The sequence below is a fragment of the Haliaeetus albicilla genome, chromosome 20 (assembly GCF_947461875.1).
Source record: "Haliaeetus albicilla chromosome 20, bHalAlb1.1, whole genome shotgun sequence".
In the NCBI taxonomy this organism is placed as follows: domain Eukaryota; kingdom Metazoa; phylum Chordata; class Aves; order Accipitriformes; family Accipitridae; genus Haliaeetus; species Haliaeetus albicilla.
The window spans coordinates 14,477,637-14,503,348 of NC_091502.1; the positions used below are offsets into that span (position 1 = coordinate 14,477,637).

A 25,712-nucleotide genomic window follows, 5' to 3' on the forward strand; every position below is an offset into this window, starting at 1 on the left:
CTCTCACTTTTGTTAGTAGAAGGAGAAGCATCAGGGTATTGGACAGTTCTACCTTCCCAGCAAGCCTAGAAGTTAGGAGGAGATGATAGTTATGTCCAGCGAATGTGAAATGTTCCATTTGCCATGACCAGTTTCATACACATTCACCTCTACAAAGTACTAATAGAAGGTACTGACTGATGAATAAGTTCTGCTTAGCTTAGGGGAGAGTGATGGCTGGAGGCATGACCTGTCCAGCTGTTGTTTTAGGAATACTGTGAGTGGCCAGTGCTTTGATAGGAACCAGCAAAATGGTCCTCCTTGTTCTCAAGGTGAGAGGAGAAATGTGACTTTCACCTATACATTGGTTTCTCCTGGAAGCAAATTATATAAATTTCTTTCCCAAAGTTGATTTGAAAAGTCAGATTTGAAAAAAAATATATCACAGAAAAAAACTGGATATTACTTTACTTTTTAATACATACAGAACTATATTGATATGACAAATCAAGGTCAGGAAGAAATCTCACCTGTAGTAACAGGTTAACATGATGAAGTAGCATCCAGTCACGTCTAGAGAGAGGTGGAGATTCACAGATCTAAGTTCATGCAGGCTTCTTATGATTTTGAAGAAACTGTAATGGGTAGGTCTATGTAAATATGGAAGTTCTCTAATGTGCACTGAAATGCTGCTCTTAGGTGCCTAGATCCTGGGATTGAATCCACAGCCTTAATATAACCTTGTGGCCTTCATATACCTAAAGTTAGACATCTGTGAATTGCATTCACAAAAGCCAGCTTAGTAAATGGAGAGCCAGAGGGTGTATGGATGCCTTCAAAAGAGAATTTGCTGTGTCCTGCATGCAGATACCTGAGACAATTGCCTGTAAACAAGTTAATGAGCATACTGAGGGCAGGCTAGCCCAAATGTAACAATCTTGTTATCATAACCGATTTGCCTGGAGAAGTCTACTCCTAACAATTCTGTACCTGAATGAGGTCATTTAGAGCCTGTCTCGTTATTTCTACGTATAATTTGTGCAGTATGGGCCTAACCAGGGGAGTTCTAACTAGAGAGCTACTGCACTTCAGTTGGACTTGGTTTCCTACTTGTAGCGGAGCTGCACCTCACAGCTGCAGTTTTAATGCAAACGCAGCCTTCAGATTCCTTTTGCAGACCCTGAGCAGTGAGAAGTGATTGGTTTGTGTTTACTTCTAAAGCGGTTTTCTGTGTATGTCCAAAGTACACAAAAACAGGAGCTGAGAACAACTTAAAAAAACATTATTTGGCATGGCTTTCTCCATTTAATATGAGGACTAGGACAGCTGTGTAGGAAATAGAAGAACAGGACAAAACCTCCTGAAAACTTGTAGAAGGAGTTCTATTTTAGCAGCTTGTCAGTTTAGCAACACACTATGCAGACATCTGGAAGATGCGTGGGAAGGACTGTGATCCCTATAGCACTGGCATTAATCATCTTCGGTGAAGAATTTCTCATGAAAACTACAGTTTTTTTAAAGGGGAGGCATAAAAGATGCAGCCTATAGCACAGTTTCCAAACTGGGTAAGATCAGCTTTGTCCTTTAGAAAGAGAGAAAAACCAGTTATAGTTTAACATCTGTACAGATGTTACATGCTGTGGAAAGATTATGTAGCAGCGCTTCTTCCAGACGGCAGCGTCCCTTTGAGGCGGGAGGCAGCACGCATCTGCCTTCCCCTGCACGTATCAATGCTGTTCTCATTCCAACAATGGGAATCGTCATTCTCTATTAAGCTCATACTGAAAGCTTTGAATAAAAGCCTTAAAAAGCTTAGCTGAAAGTATTAATTCTGAGAGAAACATGTAAATCTGGATGAAATTTTCCATTCATTTTTAATCTCTCTATGGTAAACCTTGTAATTAAGATGATTAAATGAATGAATAAAACCCTATATTTACATCCTTTAGAATACCACAACGAAAAGCCATAATCCTGTTTATGGGAAAAAGCAGTAGAGGCCTTTTAAAATGGAGACATCAAACAAAACTTGTTTAAGCAGTTAGTAATGAATGAACCTCTTACTTAGCAAGGCTACCTAAGAGTTAACTGTCTAGGAAACCCATCTTGGAGAAAAAAACTAATCTGGGGTGAGGAATAATCAAATGTTATGTTTATGGATGATCAAGTTATCGGCGATTAATATATTTCACAAAGGACAACTTAAGGATTTGCAACAAAACGGTATTAGTAGAAAAGCTTCTAGAATAGACACATTAAAATGATACAGGACTCCCAATGAAGTCACTGGAAGCATTTTTTTGGAGTGATGGTCCAGGAAAAGCAGGAGGTGAGAATGTGCTGGTGGCTGTTTGTCATAAGGAATCTGCACAAAATCCTTTTCATTGAATGTATTTTCCTTCACCGTTCTGAAAGAGAGGGTAGCATCTCTCCCAAAAACCTCCCTCATTTTGCAGCTCAGCTATTTCTTAGCAAGGATGACAATAACTTAACAAACTCACTTATTAAACCCAAGAAATAATTCTCTTACCTGAATTCACACTGCAAATATTCTGAATATATTTCAAATGCACTCCCCCTCCCCCCCTTATTTCCTCTGTAAAATATTTGGACAACAACCTAATGAAAACTTACAAGAATTATCTATATATATATCACAAGTTTGTGTTTGTTTGTTTATTGCATTACCTTTTGATAATATATCACAACATTAATAAACAGAAATCAAGTCTGTATACATATGCAACTTGTTTTCTGATTAAATTCTTGTCAAAAGAAATAATTTTAGTATTTTCTCAGTCAGTGGTACTTTGTAAAGACTGAGATTTTTCTAGAGTTGTGTTCTGTAAGAATGGAATACAGGTATTATTCAATCAAAACTATCTACTTTATCTTTTATTTGAAAACATGTTAATAAACCTATATCTCTTTTAATATAGTGTTCTTTCACTAAGGCATCTTTCTTTTCCCACAATGATATTGTCATTTTCTAAAAGGGCTCAATCCTGAAATTCTTAGGCAAGTTTATAAGTAGTTATTGACTTTAGAGATTGAGGAATGGGATTCTGTTGAAGGACGAATTGTTTACGAGGTTGTGGAGAATGATTAGGTTTGATATTGTATCATGGATTTATCTCCTGGGATAAGCAAGTGAAAATTATTTCTAAAGGTGCTGATCAATGTGAATAAATCAACATAGCGGAGCTTGTGGTGTTCATCCACAAAAAAATCTCTCTCATCAAAAACACCCCTATAACTCATGGTCTTGTTAATGTTAGACGTTTACACATCTCAAACATGCTTTAAGTAGTCTTTAGCTTAGATATATCTACTACACACTACAATAGCTTAGTATTCACTTGAAAGTTTGTCTCCCAGGTGATTTTAAAGGTCGTAATTTCTTAGGACTATTTAGAAGACAATACCATCTTTGCAAATCAGACACAGAAACTAAAATGGAGCATCCAGAAACTGAATGCTTAAAAAAACCCCCAAAATAACCCCTGTGTTTTAGATGTTCCTGAACAAAAATCTTTGAAGTTCCTCTGCTCTGCAAAAGTGTTTTTGTAGCTGCAAGAGAAATTTCATATTCTCTGTTTAATTTCAGAACTGAATTCACACAATTCCTCCTTAAAGTTCTGCTTTTGTCCAAAATTATTTTTCACAAACTGACTCTGATCTGGCAGTCATCTTTCAATAATGTCTTGTACCTTATTGTCATAGCTTTGTGGAATGATTTACTGTTGAAATATCACCAGATGCAGAATTTTTTGGAAGGCCCATGGAGGTAGATCCCTGCTTTCCCAGGAGACTCCAGCCACTGTACTAATACCACTTGCAGTCCCATTGCAGTACCACGAGGACTTACAGCTCCTCAGTATTTTGCAAGCAGGGAGCTGGAGGGAAATTGCATGTGGTTCTGCATTACATGATGACCAAAAGAAAGGGAGGTCAAGTCTCCTTCCCATTCACATGAGGCTGTTTACACCTGCGTATCAATGTACTTTTTCTACTTTCAGTGATTACTCCTCTACACCGCAGAACCCTTCCTAGCATAGCTATGGTGACAAAATTATGCCAACAGGGGCTCAAAATATTTTTCTGGAAGTAATTTTCCTGCTGGCATAGCATACCAATGCTCAAACAATATAAACTAAACCAACTGAATGCTGTCTGTGAGCACAGTAGTTTCCACAGCAGGGGTTTTGCTGGCCCACTGATGAAAATGAAAGATACTAGTTTTTCACCATCAAAGGCAATGTGTGTGTTACAGTAGACCATTGCATTGGAATCTGTCTAAATGTAAGTTTAAAAGCATAGTTTTAGGGAAAAATTTGTAAATAATTTGATGACATCGAACGTGCATTTTTTGGAATGACAGCTGTTAAAAGGTGTATGACTACTTCCCTACTAATGCCCATCTATCCTTACACTCTCAGTTTGTTTGGGGAAATAAAATTCAGCTGTGGTGTTGAAACTATCTCTCACTTTTTCTGCCTACTTCTTTTCCCTTTCAGTTTACTTATCATAATCAAGCCTTAACATCACGCACTCAATTTCATCACATAAAGACTGTAGTGTTGAACTCAGAAATAGATTATAAAGGCAACCATAACAAAAGAATGTACTCAGAAGAGAGAAAAGCAGAGATGACCGGAAGATAACAGGTGTTAATTACATTGATAATTGTAATACAGTAATAACAATCATTCTAGAACACATAGAAACTGAACACATTTCTCTAACAGAAACTCAGAGGAGATTTTCTTTTCTGCAGCTCTTCCATCTGCAACATGAGTTTTTTCTAGGGCTCAAATTTGGAGGAAGAAAAAATCCCCTCAGTACAGACCTTATTTCCCAAAGAGGGAAACGATAGGCTATACTGCATCTATTGAAAAACAAGATATTCTGTCTAGCATTGTGTCTCCAGGTGTTACATGATATGCAAATATAAAGACATACTTAGCTATCTGCAGACATTGCAGGAGTGCCAATTTGAAAAGCAAAAATGTAACCTCTCTGGAATGTCTACACTTTCATTTGGGACTCCACAGGCATTTCATGCATTTTATGATATTTCTGACTTCTAGCAATGATGCAGTTGCACTGGAAACTAAGCTATACAGCAAGAGGAAGCAACAAAAATCATGGCTGTACTACTGACAAAAAAAAGACAATTTGTATTCAACAACAGTATCATGACACTGACATGTGGAACACTTTCTGAAGGCTTCTAAACTCTAAAAGAAATCTGTAACCTCAAGGCAGCATATTCACCACTGGTGGCACAGAGACTATTGTTACGTTCAAGTTTTATACTGGGAATAAGGCAATCTTGTAACAGAAATTCTGCTGCTATTCAGTGGCATTTGCAGTATAAGAGCTTTAATTACTCCTTTGGTACTCCAAAAACTGTCAGCAGAACGGTGGATATTTTCATTTTTTCAGATACATGTTGTATCTAAAATCCAATAATGAGCAAACTATAAGACCAGCGTACATGCAACCTGCAGCCTACCGTACCTGGTGAATGAAGTGGAGGGGAGCACATCAGAACAACTCCTTGACCTTCACGTACGGAGACAGCACTTCTTGTCCGACCACTAAAATTCCCCAGATCTATCAAAAGAACAAAGCATTTTAGTTACATACCAAAGATTTAAAATTTTGTGGCTACTGTGACTTACATTTTATTTCCTCTTGTAAAGCTGACAGTTCCTTTTTTCATACCTTAATCTATAATAGGAGGGCCTTTAAAAATAAATCTATTTCCATTACAAAAAATTCCATGTTGCATCAGCATTTTATTAGTCTTTATAGTGCACTTGGATACAGTATCAGAGGAAAAGCAGCAGACAAATTATATACCATTTACAGAAAACCATTTAATAGTGCTTTTATTTCTTTTTGCCATATCCTGTTTGGTTTTTTTCACCATCAGAAGTGATTCATAAGCAGTGAAAAAAAGAAATAAAAGTGGAGAGAACACCTTGGCTAACATCCAGACTGATGATATCGCTAACGTCATCTAGACAGTGCACAGCACATTGTGATGAGAAGACGGGAAAACCAGCCTCATTGGTTCTAAACCCAAACCTGGTCTATAACTAATTCACTCTTTTAAAATACTTTCCTTCCAATTTCTGCGGTATTATAAACACAATCAAGTTGTGGGTAGATATATTTTCCCTCCAAAACGTTCCCTCCAGCAGGGGAATAAGGAACATTTCACTTTTTGTACAAAAACTTTTGAATGAGGCTGTAGGGTGCTGCTATGAACAGGTCATTGTGTTTATTTCTAAAGCCTCTCAACCAGAAGATCCGATTACTCCATTTACCACAGGGAACGCTGGATCTGGATTCACATTTGAGGGGGATATCTATGCTCTAGCATGCATATCTGTAGCAGAAGAGATATGACAACTCAGTTCTGCCATCAGACTGGTGCCTTCATCCATTCCCCAGTGCCAGCAATGCCATTTAAAGCCTCTATTCACCCAGGGTTTTTCTAGAGACATTTATCTCTGATGTGGATGAAGGTGCAGAAAGCTGCAATAAGGGTACCCAAAGACATCTTTGAAAAGGACACTGAAGCTTCAGCGGGCATTAAATGAGGATCCAAAATATGAATAGATAGGGCCAGTGGGAGCATCTCTCATTGACATTCCATGACCTCTAGTTGTACCTGTTCATTTCTGTGTACAGACCAAGGTGCTGGTATGAGCCAGACAGCACCGAACAGTTTGAGTAAGTTGAGTGGAATTATTACTTTCTAACTGCACTCAGCTGACAGGTCTCTGTCAGATGCTCAAGTTCCACACCTTGCTCCATGCCTAGTAGTGCATGAACCTGAAGTTCAATGATTTTCAAAAGTAATATAAGTTGATCTTTGATGGATTTCATAATGGGTTTAGGTGCACTTTTTTAAGTAGACTTATAATCTTTCCAAACTCTTTTTCACACTTCTAAAAGATGTCTTGGGCATAGGCAGAAGCCTAAAATTTAAATGTATCTGTATTTACACTGTCTTTGGCCAAAATAAATCAGTGTTCTCATTTCAACAATAGGTATCATGTTTGAATAGAGAAAAGGTAGATTGGCTTCAGTAGAATTTTAACAAATAATAGGGTAATATTCCCAAATTATACAAAATTTTGTTAAGCAATAGTTAATGAAATATTGTATTGCATTTTAAAATAAGCCCACCATGAGTTATAATACAATCTGGTGTAATTTCACTTAAAAGTGTTACCTAATGAATGTAACCTGATAGTATGTTCTGCAGGAATGTATTTATTATTATTTTTGCGTCTAGAAATTAGCAGGCTGGTATATCCCTGCATAATCAGTTGGTTTGGATGGGAGAACAGCTTGCAATGTGTCCTGGTTTCAGCTGGGACAGAGTTAATCATCTTCCTAGTAGCTGGTACAGTGCTATGTTTTGAGTTAGGTATGAGAAGAATGTTGATAACACACTGATGTTTTCAGTTGTTGCTAAGTGGTGTTTAGACCAAGTCAAGGATTTTACAGCTTGTGATGCCCAGCCAGTGAGAAAGCTGGAGGAGCACAAGAAGTTGGGAGGGGACACAGCCAGGGCAGCTGACCCAAACTGGCCAAAGGGGTATTCCATACCATGTGATGTCACATCTAGTGTATAAACTGGGGGGAGTGAGGGTGGGGGAATCACTGCTCAGGGACTAACTGGGCGTCGATCGGCGGGTGGTGAGCAATTGCATTGTGCATCATTTCTATATTCCAATCCTTTTATTATTACTGTTGTCATTTTATTAGTATTATCATTATTAGTTTCTTCTTTCCTGTTCTATTAAATTGTTCTTATCTCAACCCACGAGTTTTACTTCTTTTCCCGATTCTCTCCCCCATCCCACTGGGTTGGGGGGAGTGAGTGAGCGGCTGCGTCATGCTTAGTTGCTGGCCGGGGTTAAACCACGACACAATGAAAAGTTTTCTTAGTTAAGCATGTCTGGATTTCACTTTCATGTGACTTTGAGTCTACAACTTTATGTATGTGTGTGTTAAGTCCTGTGTTTTTCTAACTGATATATCAACCAATATTGTCTGCAATCTTTTAAGAAACCAACGCTTAGTTTTCATTTTAATGCATAATTTAGGAATACAATAATCTTTTTCAGTGCATTATTGCTAAATCCTTGTAAAAGCAGTGTGTGTCCTTTAGGATTTTTTTCAAGGTCAGTTTTTGAAGCAAGAATGACACTGAATTTCCATAAAATTGTTTTTTTTATTCTTTCTTCTCAAGAAAATATGATGAATCTTCTCTGTATGGGCGTCCTAAGACATGCAGTTTGATTTACTTCTCAAATGCCTTCAAAGCTCCAGACTGTATGTATGAACAAACCTCAGTGAATTTAAAATGTTGACAAAACTTGAACTGATGTGCCATGGCTTCAACAAGTTTTGAGAAGATGTTCTGAAACAAGAATAGCTGCTCTGTGAGAAATACATAGGCCATTCCTCTGTGTATTGGAATAGATATTATCATAGCAGTACTTCTTTCCCCAGCATTTGGAGGAAAAAAAACCCCTACGTTGCAGACATCAGAAAAAGAGCTTTAATACTACTGACTACCTGAAACCCATACTGCAAGTCTGCTATATGCACTATGAAAGGAGATTTTTAAAATTTTTCTCTTTAGAAAACATTTTGATCAAGGAATCAAATAGCTGAATAAATGAAAATACTGTGAGTTCAATAGTAAAAATTCATACAGGTGTGACGAGAGATTCTCTGCAATTCATATAGACAGTGGGAGAAGGAAGCAATCTTTTCTACCTCTAAAAAAAGTCTCTGAGATTTGCTTTCACAGAGTCTTTCTGCAATTTCTTTTAAGCCTCAAAATAAGTAATCAGAATTTTCAGAAACTTTTTTTTTTAAATAAGAACTTCAGTCTTTTGATTTCAATTCCAAACTAAATTTGAAATATTGAATTATTTTTAAAAATCTTTAATTTTGGAAAAGATTTTTTATTTTCTTGAAAGAACTCATAATTTACAAATCTCTCCTGGAGGATAAAATATTTTCATTTTAATGTAGAATCCTGTGTCTCCTACAGTTATATGTTTTCATCCTTGAGATTAAGTTTTTACTATCTGTGATGCACAACCTGGAAGCCGGTCAGCACAAAATAAGGGAAATTTGTGACATCTAAATTGTAGCCTCTATAGGCAGAAGTAAAAGTTCTATAGTTTTAGCTATTTTTTTCCTCAGGCGAATAAATGCTAATTTCCAATTAGCTATAGAAAACTCATGGGGTTTTTTCCAATATCTTGTTTTTGTAAGTGCATTGTGATGGACAAATATTCTTTTTTTTTCTGCAAATGAAAAAAAAAAGTATCTTCTTTTTTAATTAAAAATAAAAGTACTATGTGTGATTCAAGTTTCTATTTGTTCAAGCCAATTAATTTCCAACTAAAGAAGGAAGGTAACAAAGAGCTTTGAATTTCAGCTCTTTTTGGCTATCTGTTAGTTCTGAATTGGATTTCTTGTTAGCATACAGTGAAAAAAGGGATTAACAGGTACAAAAGCAGGGATTTAGCTGTAAAACAAATAAATATAGGAAAGCTTAAAAAGAAGGAAAGGTGAAGGATCATGCTTGCAGTTCCCCCACATTAAAACAGTAAGCCCAATATGGAAAAATAAAATTAATGGGAAATTTAATTAATTTCCTGCAGATCTCAGCCATTTCACATCCAGCCATATTGAAAAAAGAAAGACAGCTACTAAAAATACTGAAAACCCTCTCCTTTTACTTTAAAAACTCTAGAAAAATAGATAATAAAAGAAAGTATAGGCAGAGGTGAGGACCATAACCTCTCACACAGCAGTGCCAGCCATTGGTTCAGTATTCTTGCTGCAGTATAAACCTGCAACATGTGTGACATGTTGATTTGATTCCAGCCAGCAACTAAGCACCACACAGCCGCTCACTCACTTCACCCTCACCCAGTGGGATAGGGGAGAGAATCGGGGAAAAAAAAAAAGTAAAACTCATGGGTTAAGATAAGAACAGTTTAACAGAACAGAAAAGAAGAAAATAATAATGATAATAATAACAATAATAATACGACAATAATAATAATAATAATAATAATAATAATAGGATTGGAATATACAAAACAAGTGATGCACAATGCAATTGCTCACTACTCACTGACCAATGCCCAGTTAGTTCCTGAGCAGCGATCCACACCCCCCAGGCCAACTCCCCCCAGTTTATATACTGGGCATGACGTCACATGGTATGGAATACCCCTTTGGCCAGTTTGGGTCAGCTGCCCTGGCTGTGTCCCCTCCCAACTTCTTGTGCCCCTCCAGCCTTCTTGCTGGCTGGGCATCAGAAGCTGGAAAATCCTTGACTTGTTGCTAAGTAGTGTTTACACCAACTGAAAGCATCAGTGTGTTATCACCATTCTTCTCATACTGAACCCAAAACATAACACTATACCAGCTACTAGGAAGAAAATTAACTCTGTCCCAGCTGAAACCAGGACAGTTGGACAGCCCCACATAGAATAAGTCTGTCCTTCATATTATGATGATGTATATGGCTGGTTGATAAGAAAATGCCTTTTTTTGCTCCATAGGTGTTCATCCTATGCCCTGAAAGATATGATTTATTTACCCTTATCTCAGTGCTAGCAGCAAAGATGATAACACCTATTGTATTATTTTCAAAGCAGTTCCTGGGTATTAGCTACATGAATTCCATATTCTCTAACATGAGGCACAACCTTGACCACTTTGAAAATGCAGTTAAGTGACAGTCACCACTTCTAATGTAAACATAGTATTAGCAATATATTCGCCAAACATGCAAATAAAGGGGGAAATATTCTGCCATAGACAGAAGGATTTGTACAAAAGTCGGAGCAGTTTTTACCACTTAATAGCCTTCCAATTCGTGTTCACTGTAGTTTGCCTTTTAGGCATGCATAGGAGGGATCATTCATTCTCTGTGTTCATCAGCTGGCTGCAGCTGATGGGGGCAACAGTGAAGGGGCAGGTTTTTGTGACCCAGATAACGGTCTACTGCTGATTGCTATGAAATTTGGATCAAATTAAAAATTAAAAACAGATCTTGCTTTATTTTAGGCAATTACTACTTTGGAATCTAGCATGGAATCTGTGGAAGGGTCTGAAATTCATTATCAGTGACAAACCAGTCAATTCACTTTTGAAGTAGAAATTAGATTGGTGAGAACAATGTCCTCCACCAGCCCAATTATGTGAGTTTAAACTATTTTACATACAAATTTCTTATGGAGTTTAAAATGGACATCGTATGATATGTATTAAAATATTTAAGGATGTATGCTGAAGATATCTAAAGATAAGTGTAAAGCAGGCAATATTCTTTCCAATAAGGTAAAAATAGCTCTACACAAGGTAAAATTCTTCTGTCAGGCCAAGGACAAACTTATTCATCGCATTGTCACTACAGAGAGGGTAGCGTTCCTCTCCTTGTATTTGAAAGACAAGACTAAGAAATAGACCTTGAGCTAGAATTGTAGCTCTTTAAAAAAGGTAACATTTACAGGGAAAAGAATTCCATTAAAAAGATGTTTTTCAAAATTCCATTATAACCTAAATCAAAAACATGGTTTGACTGTACACTCTCAACAATGGGAAATATAAATGTTGTGTTTAATAGCCCATAAACACAGGCTCTAGAAGGATGAAAGGTAGGTATTAAAAAGAAATGACATGTGTGATTGTATAGGGAACTTTTAAATTGGATGAATTAAATACAAGACTCACAGGATATCAAGATGTCCAAAGAAATTAATAGATCATTTTGTATTGATATACACCTATTTTCTAGGAATACCAGGTAAATAGGTAGACCCATATTATTAGAGTCACTCATTGGACCTAAGAGTAACTTTAAGTACTGAAGACATTAACTAGAAAAAGTGTGAAAGAAGCTCAGACAAAAAGATTTCTGCCATGACAGAAACATCCTCTCACCATGGCTAATGGGAAAAGCATACATCTTGAACTTTTAAAAATCCCATTACCATATGACTTTTAGGTGACAAAATAGGGCAACATTCAAGTACTTAGAATGTATCATGCTTATTGTTGCTTTTATTATTTATTACTAGAAAGGTTTTGAATCCTTCATGGATCATCAGTCTGACATGACCTGAAAAACGTCATTTTTTTTTCTCAAAGAAGTTACTATGCAAGTATATAACAAGACACAACAGAAAGAGAGTACAGAGAAGCAATTATATATTTTAAGTCTGTACACCAGCCACCCTGTGTCTCTGTACATCTGCAAACCTATTGAAGAGTTTTAAGGAAAGGGGGTGGTTATACAGGTGTTTTCAGGGAGTGCCAACAAAAGATGATGAGGAACACAGGAGAAAGCTTAAAGACTCCTGTCTGAAAATGTAAAAGACAAAGAAGACCTAAGATACTGTATTTTCTTATATTTAGATCAACATCTTCCAGAATCTTTCTCAGATACTACAATGAAGTTTTTTTCTCAGGAGGGAAAAAAAAAAAAAAGTTGTCATGAAGGGATCTTTGAAAAATGCTGGTCCTTGAATGTGTTCTTGTAAAAAGAAAAGAATTTTCTTTCTACCATGCTGACAGCATGAACTATGAAGTATACACTATTGATTCATTAGCCCTGAGCTAAATTTGCACTAGGAAATGCAGAGTAGTTAACTAAAGGAATGTTGTTTTTTCTGTCCTTAATGACATATTTTTATATATATCATTTTTATATATTACAACAATTCAAAAATACCTGGTCTACTGCAGTTAGTAGTATTATCCTCTTTATTGTCCATCTTAATCTAGCTGTCTATGTTTAGTTGTTTTATCTTGTAAGTACAGAACATCCTTTTCTACTTTCTACATTTCCTATCACAGAGAAGTCATGAATCCATAAATGCGGCTGATACATACTACCATAATAGAATTTATTATAGTAACAATTAACCATTCTTGTAAAGATAAGAAATATAAAGAACTATTTCCTAAAATGATTTATTGATTCTTGTATGAAATATATAGTAATATTTTTTCTTTTTTTCATTTCCTTCACAAATTACATTATTATTTATAATTAATTAATATCAATTAGAAAATTAGAACTTTTTATAAAAAGCAAAAAATAGAATTTACGTCTATTTACTATGCCATACTTGTTGAAGGGAATACTATTTTTCAATTAAAATATTCACCATCTGTGATACTACATAGATTTTATATAAAATATAAATTGATATGCTTCTTCCACAGTTTTCTCTGGACCAGCTACTCATTTTTTTATATTTTCTAACCATTCATGTAAGGGTAACCCAAGATTCTTATGTATTTTGAGAACTTTGAACAATTTTTTATGTTACACCTTGTTCCAATAGCATCAATGAATACCATCATCATCAATAAAGCTTAATTCTTCCCAGAGCCTTGAAGAAGAAAGGGAATTTGTAGATACCAAAATCTCCCTGAACTTCAGTAGGATTTCTGCACTCATAAATCCTGAAGTACTGGATCAAAGAGAATTAGAAGAAGAAATATTTACATGCAGAAAAAAATAACGAGATTATATTGAAAATTATAGAGCTGCTATATGATTCAACTTGCCATGATAATTGCACAATATCTGGGATGTTTGCAGTTACAGCTGTTGATGGTTGTGATCAATTAAATACAACCATTCTGTGCCTGTCATGTTTCATCTATTCTCACAAGAATTATTTCAGCATGCTTCTCGGCTGTCTTTCATATCTGCATACTGCAATATCAAGGCAAAACACAGAACTAAGTGGAAATCTTATAGTTAAGACATTTTCATCCTTCCATTCCATTCATGATCTGTCATTTAGGAGCAACAGCTAAAATCAAACAGTTAAACAACCAACCTTAAGTAAAAAATTAAAGGAAAGGTTTTCAAATACAGTTGCCAACATTTAATCACCAAAATAAAGTAGGTCAATAAATGTACTATCTCCAAGGCTTCTGATCAAATAGATTTTCACTTGAGTAATATATGCAATGTGGTTTTTTTGTAAACACATTGCTTTACATAATGTTGTCTGCATCTTGAGAAACACACATTTCTATTTGCATTCTTTTTAATACACCTTCCTGGCACTGGGTGGTATACTAACCTATATAAATTCTGTATACATGATATTGATAATTCTACTTCCATACTTTTTTCCTTTGTACTTATGAAAGTTTCTTCCCTTTTTCTTGATTGCTCTTTCAGTCACTTTTTTCAATTAAATTAATTCCAAACATTCAAGCATATATTGCAAACACCATTTCATTTGTTTTAGCTTTCCTCAAATAGATGTAACTTTTCCTTCCTTTAATTAGTGACCAAAGATAGCAATGCCAGTTAGGATTTTGCATGATTAAACATGGAATGACTAGCACAGTACAGTTTCTTATCATATGATGTCACAGAGAATTGACAGTGGCTAATCTGCTCCCTATAGTTTATTGGAAAATCACTATATAAGTGTTGTGGTTCATAAGAGACTGATCTGTAGCAGAAATACAGAGGAAAAAAAACCCCAACTTCTCTGACCACTCTGTGTGAACAAGTCATTAAGGATAAGATATTCTGCATTTCATTGAGCTAATTCATATTGGAGAGTAAAACATTGCTTATATATATTTAATACTTTTAGTTCATGGGTTCTGGTCCCAAAGATAACATAATGGCTTCACTTCCACATGTACAGGACAATGTTGCAAGCCTTTAGCCTCAAGGATCCTTTCTCCTACATCTCTGAAGTTCCAAATCTGGCTTTGCCAAATCTGGAATTTGTCAGAAGAAAGGGTATAAAACAGTTAAGAAATGAAACTATTCTCAACAGGGAAAGGTGGCAAAGGGAGTAAGCTTTCCCAGGTTCAGAAGAGATGTCATTGAGTTCACCTAAATTAAAAGCTTTACAACTTCCACAGATTCTGCATTTGAGGCTGTCTTGCTTCCTTCATACTACACTGACAGAATACTACCATATTTCCATGGCTTGTTTCATCTGACCTAGTTTAGATCTCCAATTTAAGAAGACATTAATCCTACCCAAGAATTGATTATTTCTCTTCACAGACTGCAAAAGGGACCTAGATTTACAAATTCAGGCAAAGACGTTTTTTAACTTCATGGATATTTTTATTTAGTGGCATAAATCAAGCAAAGGTGTTACAGAGAAAGGCTTTGCAGAAAAGAAAGCCTGCCGCACCAGGGTCCCTGTTCTGAAGATAACATGTAGAGATGTTTGATAATGTTTTCGTTGTTGTTTTTTTTTTTTTCTGATTATATTTTGCATAAATAGAAGTTTTGTTTCAGAATTGCAAGTTATATGTGCATGAACTAGGACAAATATAATATCTGAGAACGGCGGTTCAGATCTAAAGCTTGGAGAATGGCATGACTGTTCAGGTTCCGGTAACAGCTGGAGGCTTTCAGACACCATTTCTGTGAGGTATGACATATAAAATTCTGACTCCACTCTAGAAAAGTCATTTTACATTGCTGACTTTTCACTAGACTAATGTGTATAAATGTCTCCATACTTCACTTCTGGTCTGTCATAAAGAAAAGAAGAAGGTCATAATCTCCCAGAAATTATTTATTTGCTCTTCTCTAAGAGTTGTAGTGCCCAATATGACCTACAAGTCATTTGTAAGAATGATAACTAAGTGCTTGGACACAACCAAGGAGTAAATCTGCAAGACCTTGGTCTTAGCTGAATAGCTCAACTGGAAATGAAGGCCTTACAAACACAGAGTATTTCCTAGGTAGCAGCTGGTTGTTACATATGATCCCAGGTAATGTTTTTGATAAAGCAGTTTGTATTGGAGCACGTTATTCTGCTTAATATCAAGGTGATACGAGTCACTGCAAATCACATTTTAGGATGTGAGCATGTAATTGAACAAGTGAGAGTCATCAAAGATAAATAAATTGTCACCAGTCAGCTGAGCTACTATAAATTATTGTCTATGTACTTTAACCTTTTCAATCTGTAAACTAGAACACATCAATTAAAAGCCCTGTGAGGGTGGTTTGACCATTCATTTAACGATCTAATGTGTGGCAAATGAATGGTACACTATTTATTTATTTGTCATATCATTAAAGTTAAACCTTCGTAGAAGGTTTCATAATTTCGTGAGATCTTGGTTAAAGCTGTTTCAAATACTCTCTAAAGGGCATTTACTTGTCCCACCTCTCTCTTTGTATTCTAATGTTATTCTTCTTTGCCACTTATTTTCTAATTCTGCCACATGCTAGTGTAGTTTGTTTAGCATGCAGTATGTCTCCTCTCCTCTCCTCTCCTCTCCTCTCCTCTCCTCTCCTCTCCTCTCCTCTCCTCTCCTCTCCTCTCCTCTCCTCTCCTCTTCTCTCCTCTCCTCTCCTCTCCTCTCCTCTCTTCTCCTCCCTAAGCTATCTATATAAGAAACAGAATTCAGACACAGATACATCAGTAGTACTACACAGGCTGCCATGTAGTGACGAGGTTGCACAAAAAAGTAATCACAGTCTTTGTTTTAGGAATGTACATCAGCCAGCAATCCCTCAGTAGTTCATCTGATCATTTAAACTCCTTTATCATTTGTCACAATTATATATTATTGCCTGTTGATCAATAGAAATAAAAGTAAAATATGTTTCCTGAACTAAGTCAGTTAGATGCTCCACAATATGGATTTCTTTAAGCAATCTAATAATTGCTTCTCTTTTAACCGACCTTCCTAGGGCAAAGCAAATTACTGCCAAGTATGTCCCAGCTGTAACAGTGGCACAGACTTCTGATGCTGAATCTAAGCACAATCAAAGCTGTGAAAGCCGTTGGTTTGGGAGTTATTGGTAATTTGGTAGTATTACTAATGCAGCGGGGGAGGATAGCAGAACAGCTTCTCTTCTCATATGGACTGCTGACCATATAACTTGCAAGACAGTATCAAATGTTAGACCATGCTATCTAAGCCTGCAGTCATACCTAACTATAGTAATATGCAATCCTTCAAAAAAAAAAAAAAAAAAAATCCTGAAAGACAGATATTTCCATTCAAATCAACTGAACTTGCTTACAGGCCAGGTCTGGGTGTCCTACGAAAGAACCATACTTCCTCCTACATTACTGCTAATGAATTACACAACAACTATAAGCCTTAAAGCCATGATTGACCATTATCACAGGCCTATGTTCAGACAAAGCTTTGCCACAAGGAAACACTGGGGTCTGTGACACAGGTATTCAGAAGTGTGGGCAAAATCAACCAGTGAGAGCTTAAAAAAAAATAAATTCAGGCTAGAGAAGTTTGGAGCCCTGAATACATGAATTCTCAATGTAATAGGAAAACTTCTGTTAAAGGAATCAGACCTGTTCGGAACTGGCCTTGTAGGAAGGTACCATAAAGCAGTTGGAACAGTATTCAGAGAGAGCCAGAAGTAAAAGAAGACAAGGACGAAAAACGTTAAAAAGAATTCTAGCCATTTTAAACATATGGTGTGTGTTTGGTAGAGCAGACTAAATACAGAATATGGTTTTACCAGCAAGGAGAGAATCCAAGCTTCTGTAGTGAATACACAGTATGAAGGAATTGAAAATTCACTTCAGAAAAACAGAAGTGGCAATGTGTTGAAAATAAGGTCTGTATTTTATACTGAAGTGGACCAAATAATTAGAAACTGTGAAATGAAGACTATGAAGGTGGCTGGTCAGATTTTAATATTATGAAATGCTGTAAAGAATGATTTGGATAGTAATGAATATCAAAGGGAAAATCGGAAAAAAAATCCACAGATTAAGTATTTACAGAACAACAGTTTCTGCAGCAATATTGCCAGATGATCATTGAATGGCTTAGAGTAAGCAGATCAGTAACCTCAGAGGTGCTGAGAGGATTGTGTCTGATTATAAGGTATTAATTTACAAAGGACCTGACACAGCCGAAGAACTTTACTAACAAAAAATAATGGGTGAAATTCTGCATATGTGATTCTGCAATATTTCAGGACAAGTATCTTATTCATACCTGCCAGCTTCTAGATGGTTAACATTATATATTATAAAAGAAGTTTGTTTTCCCCCGCTCCAGTGAGAGTTATAGTTGTTTTTACCAAAAAGGGCTGAGTTTTTGCTGTCTGAAAATCAGGTCCTTTGAAAATTTCTCTGTCACATAAGTATGATATGTTGCTCTGATGCCATACTTGTGAAAAGAGGTTGACAAATCTGAAAGGCTTTAGAGAAAAGTTACTATATTAATTTGCATTACAGAAAACATCTTACAGTGATAAATACCTAAGCCTAAGAAAAAATAATCTGATGAAGTTAAAGGTGAGAAAAGGAAAAAGACTCTTCCATCATTTCCTTTTCTTAAAAGAAAATATCTGGGCTTCTGAATCAATCTCCTAGTGAGTCTAGCCAATCCTACAAATTAAGATTATGTGATTGTTGAAGTTCACTCCTAGAAATGGTCCCCTTGAACTCAGTGGGTATTCTCAACTAATTTAAATATGTGCATAAATTTTTGTATACATTAGAATATGATTTTTAACATAGATCTTATGCATAAATTGTTTACACAAAAAATAATAGCAAACTAAGAGATACTCTCAGAAAAGACAAAGAAGAAAAAATACTGGATGCTTTTCAGTTATGTGTGGGAAAGAATAGGAAAATGGTACCAGATTATTGCAGTGTTATCACTTTAATAATGATTGAAGAAATCTCATTTAAAGGACTGACGTTTAAGGATATGGTACCTAAGCACCTGAGGAGAATTGCATCCATGCTATCAATGTAATTTAATATAAACTATTTTGTTTAATTAATTGTAACCCATTTTACATGTTTCACACTCTAAGAAGATGAAATGGGATTTTTATCAGTGTAATTGCAAATTATTGACAAGAACAACTACAGTGGTAGCATACATTCGTTTTATCCAAGTCAATTACTACTGAATATTACATGCTTCCCAAGTTAACAATACCAGCATGGATTGTAGGTTAAAATTAACTGTGATTAAGCTCATTCAAAGTAAAAATGTCATATTAGAATATTTACACTTACTGATTAAGATAAAGTCATATCATAAATGTTTATGGTCCACCAAATATGAATCAAATGTAAGCAAACCTAAAATGAATAGTAGTGTGGCTAAGTAATGGTGCGTAGTCATTGAGGAGATTCATGTGGGATTATACTTTATGGTAACAGTATAACATTAATGCTGAAAAAGCCTTTTTTTAAACTGGTTTTTATGCAAATGATTTTGAATGTAATAGAACAACATTTTAAATTGTTATCCCTATTATTTGGGATTTTTTTTTTGCTTGGAATATAAATGAGTTCTTTCCTTCTAACACATCACCAAAAAAGCAATATTTGTGTGTGCTAAATTTTATTCTCAGTGTGGGGTTCAGATGCCTGATAGCAACATCTGAGCCAGTCATCCTAATCTTCTTTTAAAGACAAAACAAAGAAATAGACACTTCAAAGGCCTCATTCATTCGACCTAATTTAGATGTCAGATTGACATGAATGAATTGCATTTTAGTAGTGCAATAGATTGTGTAGGGAATCTAAACAACTAGATCAGTTGCAGCTGCCTATAGTGTAGATATCTGACATTAAAGGAGAACGAATAAAGTGCATTTAGAGGCACTTTACTATTTCCTTGATCTTCACATTGTTTTCTCAATATCAGTATTTTGTATACGATGCCCTGATAAAACTGAGTAGAAGATGGCAAAGAATTCCTCTGATATTTGTAAGAAAAGTAAAAAAAAGCAAGTAAAAAATCCCTTAGCTGTGTTGGCCCTTCATTAGTAAAAGGTGAAGCAACAGTTTTTTACTCCTATTGATGCAGCAGTGAACTATTTTTTTAAAAAGGTACACAGGAGATTAGGATATGAGTGTAATACTTTTCCAAACAATTTCCAAACAAAGGCAAATTCAGCCTTTAACCTCACAGACTTCCTTATTGTGGCACTAACTGTATTGGAAGACACTGTTCCTGAAGGACAAAGATGATTGATAGCTTTAAATTTAAAAGAACTTGGATATACACATTTAATTTTACACCTAATGTGTTTCATATTGTTCTGCAGTATAGAAAATCTAAAAATTACATGTATTAAAGGCTTTTACATTGACTTTTAAAAGAACTTTACAGTATGGTGAACTCCATCTTTTGCCTACCTGTTTGGTGATTAAAGTACGTATGCAGGAAAACCTCCAGCGCAGTCTGCTGAGCCTGAGTGACAGCCTAATCTTCTGCACTTTGGGAAGACACTTATTGGAGAAAAGAGGGCAGCAGAAGTGCCACCACCATAATGCTGCATTAAATGTCCAGCTTCAGATAACTAGCAGACTGAATCCAGCATACATAAAAGCAGCTAGCATTTCATGTTTATTGCTTGCAATTTCAGTGGAAGCAAAAGGCTTTCAAAATAACAAGGAAGAAATGGAAGTGCCTTTGTTATGCATCTACTTTATTGCATTGACTTTATAAAGAGTGTTGGAAACTATTTCCCTCTCTAGAAACACCTGCAATGTCAGAGAAACAATGCCTTTGGGTAGGTATTGATTTTAAGTAGACAAAACAAAAGACGATTGTTATCATGTAAGCATGCTCCTCAGCCTCAGAAATGCAGCTTGAGTATTTCTGCCTGTTAAATACTTCCTTTTAAATGCCACCAATATTTAAACACTTCCAAGTTATTTGAGTGCTTCTCAGTTCTCTTAAGTCAGAGTTGAAAAGGGACTTAATAGATATATATGTACAAAGGCTAGAAAACCTTCCTAATTAAAAGTGGAAGGAGGATCGATATTTTTTTGCTCATAACACTAATTTCTAATGTACAAATAGTGAGAATGATGGAAGAAACAAGCAAGTCCTAAACTCTCAAAATAGTTTTTCATAGTCATGCTCTATTGAATTGCAATTCTATCAGTAATTTTTTGGACATACCCTAGAAAATTTAAATACACTCATATATTTTAGTGTCTAAAATCAAACTACACAAATAGCAGCTGTTGATATACATACTTATCATAAATAACTAATGTGAAATCTACTGCGTGTGAAAGGATCTCTTCTGTGTTTCATCACTTCATTTAATCCAACTATTTTATTTAATATGTGAGGTCGCACTGCAGTATTGTTTATGTTCCCGACATCTTGTTACACAGTATTAAATCTCTACTCCTTTGCATATATTCTTATTGCTGGTCTGTTAGAAAGAAATAGTTTTTCTCCCCTGTCTGCACTTGTCGTCCTTCAAAATAATAGGTGAATGGGACTATGATATAATCAGTATGATAAAGAAAATCCAAACTGTTGAACAAATACACATTCGGCAAGTAAAACAGTGATTTCTGACCAACAGTCCTGGAATCCTCAGTCGGTCATGAAGAGATGTTACAGAAATATGTAGGTGGGGAATAGAAGCCTATCGCTTTTACAAGGATTTGAATTAAACACTTGAGGCTGAAGATGCAAGGTGGTCTATAACAACCTCTGAGAGATGGCACAAATTAATGTTCTGAAGTTTGGAAATAACTATTATAGAAAAAAACCCAAACACCTGTAACTGCAGATTCAAGAGGCCAAAGGCAAAGGAAGTAAATACAATGTAAAATAATGTGACAATGGAAAATAATGTAATACAGTGACCTCTCATCAGAGAACAGGAAGTTTAGTTCCAAAAAGTTTAGTTTGAAAATGATTAATCTTAATACAACACAAATAAAGTCCATCAGCAGAGCAAACACAACACAGCAAAACATATTCACTGAAAATAAAACTACACCCATTTATGCCAAAAAATTAATTTTTTGTTCATTAGTTTGACATTACTTTTTTTTATCTCAGCCTTGATTTAGGTCCATTGTTTTCTAGTTAACTTAATGGTTGTGTTCTTGGTCACTGGGATCACTGGGAAAATAAATGAAATTGTTAACAGTTTTCCTAAGTGTCATTTTGTCTTTTTATATTACTGCAGTGAAATTCTCCAGAAAGCTTGTGAACATTTCCTGAAGCATTTTGTAGGCAAAGACAATGACTGGTCAGTCTTGTTAGATCTTATAGACACTGCCTTTCAGTAGAGCTGGCATAGATGCTTATGGCACAGTGCCTGTAGAGAAGGCACGTCCAATACATCAGCTATGAAGGGAATGCAAATTCTGTTTGCTTCCAGCAGACTTCTGAATAGCTGTTTGGTAAAATAGGTGTTGTCCTGCCTTTTTTCTTATATAATGTGAAATGTAATCTCCAGAATCATTAAGTTTATGTAATCTTTGGGGAAAAAGGAAAAAAAAAAAGTGTTTAAATGTTTAAATAGATTTTGGTTAAAAGCAAGTGTCTATTGCTCAGCTAGCCCCATCCTAAGCATCCACCTTAATGTATCTCAGGTATGAAAAGTCTCAGTGAAGGTTCACAGATGTTACCGTGTCCTTGTTTTTTATCTTTATGTGTAAATAACAAAAAGCAAAAAAGTTATGTGTTAGAGGATATACATATGTACGTATCTGAGCATATATTCCAAGATTGTTTTGTACTGAGAGTCTACACTTGTGAATTATATCAATGACGAGAAAATGCATAGAGTTTTTGCAAGCATTCTGAGAAGAGCTCTAGTACACTTGCAGTGCGTTAAGTGGTCAGCACACATCTTTACTATGGAATGATGGCTTGTCATTCAGAAAGCACACACAGAGCCAAAGAACCTTGCAGGATTCCAAAACTAGGTTCTTTCCCATTTGCTTATGCAATATGAATATTTTCATGTGTCATCTGATTCCAGCAAGCTTTCACAAGAGTCTTAAAAATCTAAATTTTCTACACATGAATTCTAGCCCATACATGGCCTCAAATTGCTTAGCTAGACATGGAAGGTCAAGCTTAGTATGTCTTCATATCTGAGAGAAAGGTTTCAAGCATGGCTCACAACAGCAAAAACTGGCAGAACAATGTAGGACATTCCTCTTTTCTCTGGAAGGAATGAACAGGACATGCTCTGTAGGTGCAACTCACAATCGTATGTTTTGGATACAAATGCAAATTTGAAATGCAGTTTAACTACAGTGAACTAAAATAATTTCCATTTTTCTTCATATTCTATCTTACAGCAAAGAAATTTGCCTACACTTTCTGTATAATGTGTGATTTTTCCCCAAGGTATGCCTATTCTTACTGGTTGAATCACAGAAACAGTATCAGATGGGGGACATTTGCAATTCCTTTGCAATTCTTAACATAAGTAACTTCTGAAAGAACAAATACAATAGACAAATACTATTTATTAGGTTCCCCTGTATGTTCTGTTATACCCCAAACCTTGTCTGAGGCATTAATCTGTTCTTTCATAAGTGAAGGATGGCATGTACAGGAGGAGATAGATCTGAATCTTATGATCCAGATGATATGTAGCAATGATGGTCAGGTGCTAAGCAGGAGAGAACATGCTCTCCCTAGATGACAGACATCAAGGTTTAGAAGGGGAAAATCAGGAGGAATCTGACTGCTTTTCATTTCAGCCTGGGTGTCCTTCAATATCTCCACCAGTAAGCAGAGAGTTTGCGTCAAATCCATTAATGGAGTGGTGGAGCTGCTTTCATCTTTTGTCCCCCTACAAAGAATTGTGGCTGATGGAGTCAGAGCTTTCATTGCAATTTGACCTTCAAATGCCACAGTGCCACAAAACCAGATGACACAAGTCCCAGTTTGTAACTGTTTCTTTCCTTTTGCATCATAGAAGCTTATAAATCTGTCTTTCATTTTTTCAGGGCACATGTAAAAACACTATTTTAAAACTAAAGCTGATATTTCTTGAGGATACTTTATGCCTTCTACCCATTAACTATACATCCAGCCAAATTCTGTGAACCTGAAAAGACAGCTTGTCATTTAGATACTCTGTCATATCAACAGCCTCACAGTACTGGGGGGGGAAATTCCTTACTGTTCTCATGTTTTATTTTGACTTTTTCCCCTAAACAAGGATCAGTTGCTAAAATTCCTAAACTAACAGTAAACCCCCCTTAGTAATAAATTCAAAAATCTAAAGCTAGATGTTTAATATTCTGTTTTATGTTCTTCGTACTGTGAAGGACTCAAGACATCCTTAAATGAATTTTCTATATTTAAATCAATACAAAGAGGTGGGGTTTTTTCTTCCAGTTTCTCTTTGTTATCCAAATTGGTGTCCAAGGGCTTTCGTTCAGTCCTGTCTCTCAGAACATGGAAATACATACCTTTGCTCGCCTTCTGAATAAACTGAAAATACTGCTCTTCACAGCCCTACCCTGCGGTAAATTTCACTTAAGTGCAACAATTATAGACATGTGGTGCTTATTGCAATACCAAAGTCAAAGTTATTTAACAGATGGAGGGACATATAGAAGCTGGAAGTCAGAGAGCTCATAGGATCAGAGGATAGATAATTCAGCGTGGAGGGGACCTCAGGAGGTTGCTGGTCCAATCACCTGTTTAAGCAAGGTCATCCAGAGGGTTAGACCAAGTTGCTTGGAGCTTCATCTAGTTGGGTCTCGAAAACCTCCAAGGATGGACACTGCACAACCTCTCTGGGGAACGTGTGCTACTGCCTAGCTGCCCTCATGGGGAAAATGTTTTTCCTTGTAAGTCTCACTCCAGTTTGTGCCTGTTTTCTCTTTTCCTCCTGGCAATCACCACTTTGAAAATCCAGATCCATCTCCATGTTAACGTCCCTATAGGCAAGGGGGCAATTCTGTTAGGTCCCATGAAGCTGTCTCTGCTCCAGGATGAACCAACCCAGCTCCCCCAGTCTCTTCTCAAGTGCTCCAGCCCTCACCACTTTGGTGAATCCCCCCTGAACTCCCTCTGGTTTATCAATGTTTTTTCTCTACTGGTGAGCCTGAAACTGGACACAGTATCCACTTGTCATCCCAAGGAATAAATGGATCTCATCAGCAGGGACTGTTTTCTGCTAAGTGTCTGAGTCCTTCATTTTGATCCCTTAAACTTGACCCTATTATCACTGTAATTACTTAAAGAACTTTTAAAATAATTTGAAATTATTATTATAATAATTGAAATAGAAGCACTTCCTTGCCTCAATATTTATAAAGAGGCTGCAATTTAGGTACTGTGACAAAGTCAGTCAGAATCTCTTAGTGCTAAAAGCATGATCCTCTACAACTTGAGCAAATGGGCACCCTTTAATGTTGACAAATATAAGGATCTCAGAGGACAGCTGTGACATTCAACACACTCTGGTGACAAGTTTCATTTCTATCAGACAAATTATCTAAATATAGTCACTGCGTGGTCCCTGTTAGAGGCAGGAAGACACTATTTATCTTTGTAAGTTTAGATTTTTCTCTCATTTACATCAGTGAGGATGTTATCAATATTATCCCCTCAGAAATCATGCTTTGAGTAGTCCATTTATTTTGTTGTCATGTTTTTCTCTAAATCCTTTCTGAGCATTCAACTCTTTCTCCTGAATTAGCACCAAGAAATTAAAAACCCCAGGTACAGTAATACCAGAATGACATAGGCCCTCCATATGAACTGTTTTTCTAAAAAGGTTCTGACAGTTCAATAAGTAATTACATTAAGTCTTTTATGTACCAGATCTTTATTAGCTGATTCTCTCATATACTTTGTGTCACTGAAATAAATGGAGTTATGCAAATATAACCCCACATGCAGATCAGTTT

At 36.0% G+C, this 25,712-nt stretch overlaps 1 protein-coding gene across 5 annotated transcripts in view; it reads right to left on the minus strand.

The window, feature by feature from the left end:
- The window catches only part of CNTN5 (contactin 5), a 672,838-nt gene that overhangs the window by 192,115 nt on the left and 455,011 nt on the right, over window positions 1–25,712 (minus strand). For all 5 annotated transcript variants that reach the window (XM_069808329.1, XM_069808328.1, XM_069808331.1 and 2 more), the window contains one exon: window positions 5,503–5,598. In XM_069808329.1, the coding sequence (XP_069664430.1) occupies window positions 5,503–5,598 (96 nt within the window). The remainder of the gene's footprint in view (window positions 1–5,502; window positions 5,599–25,712) is intronic.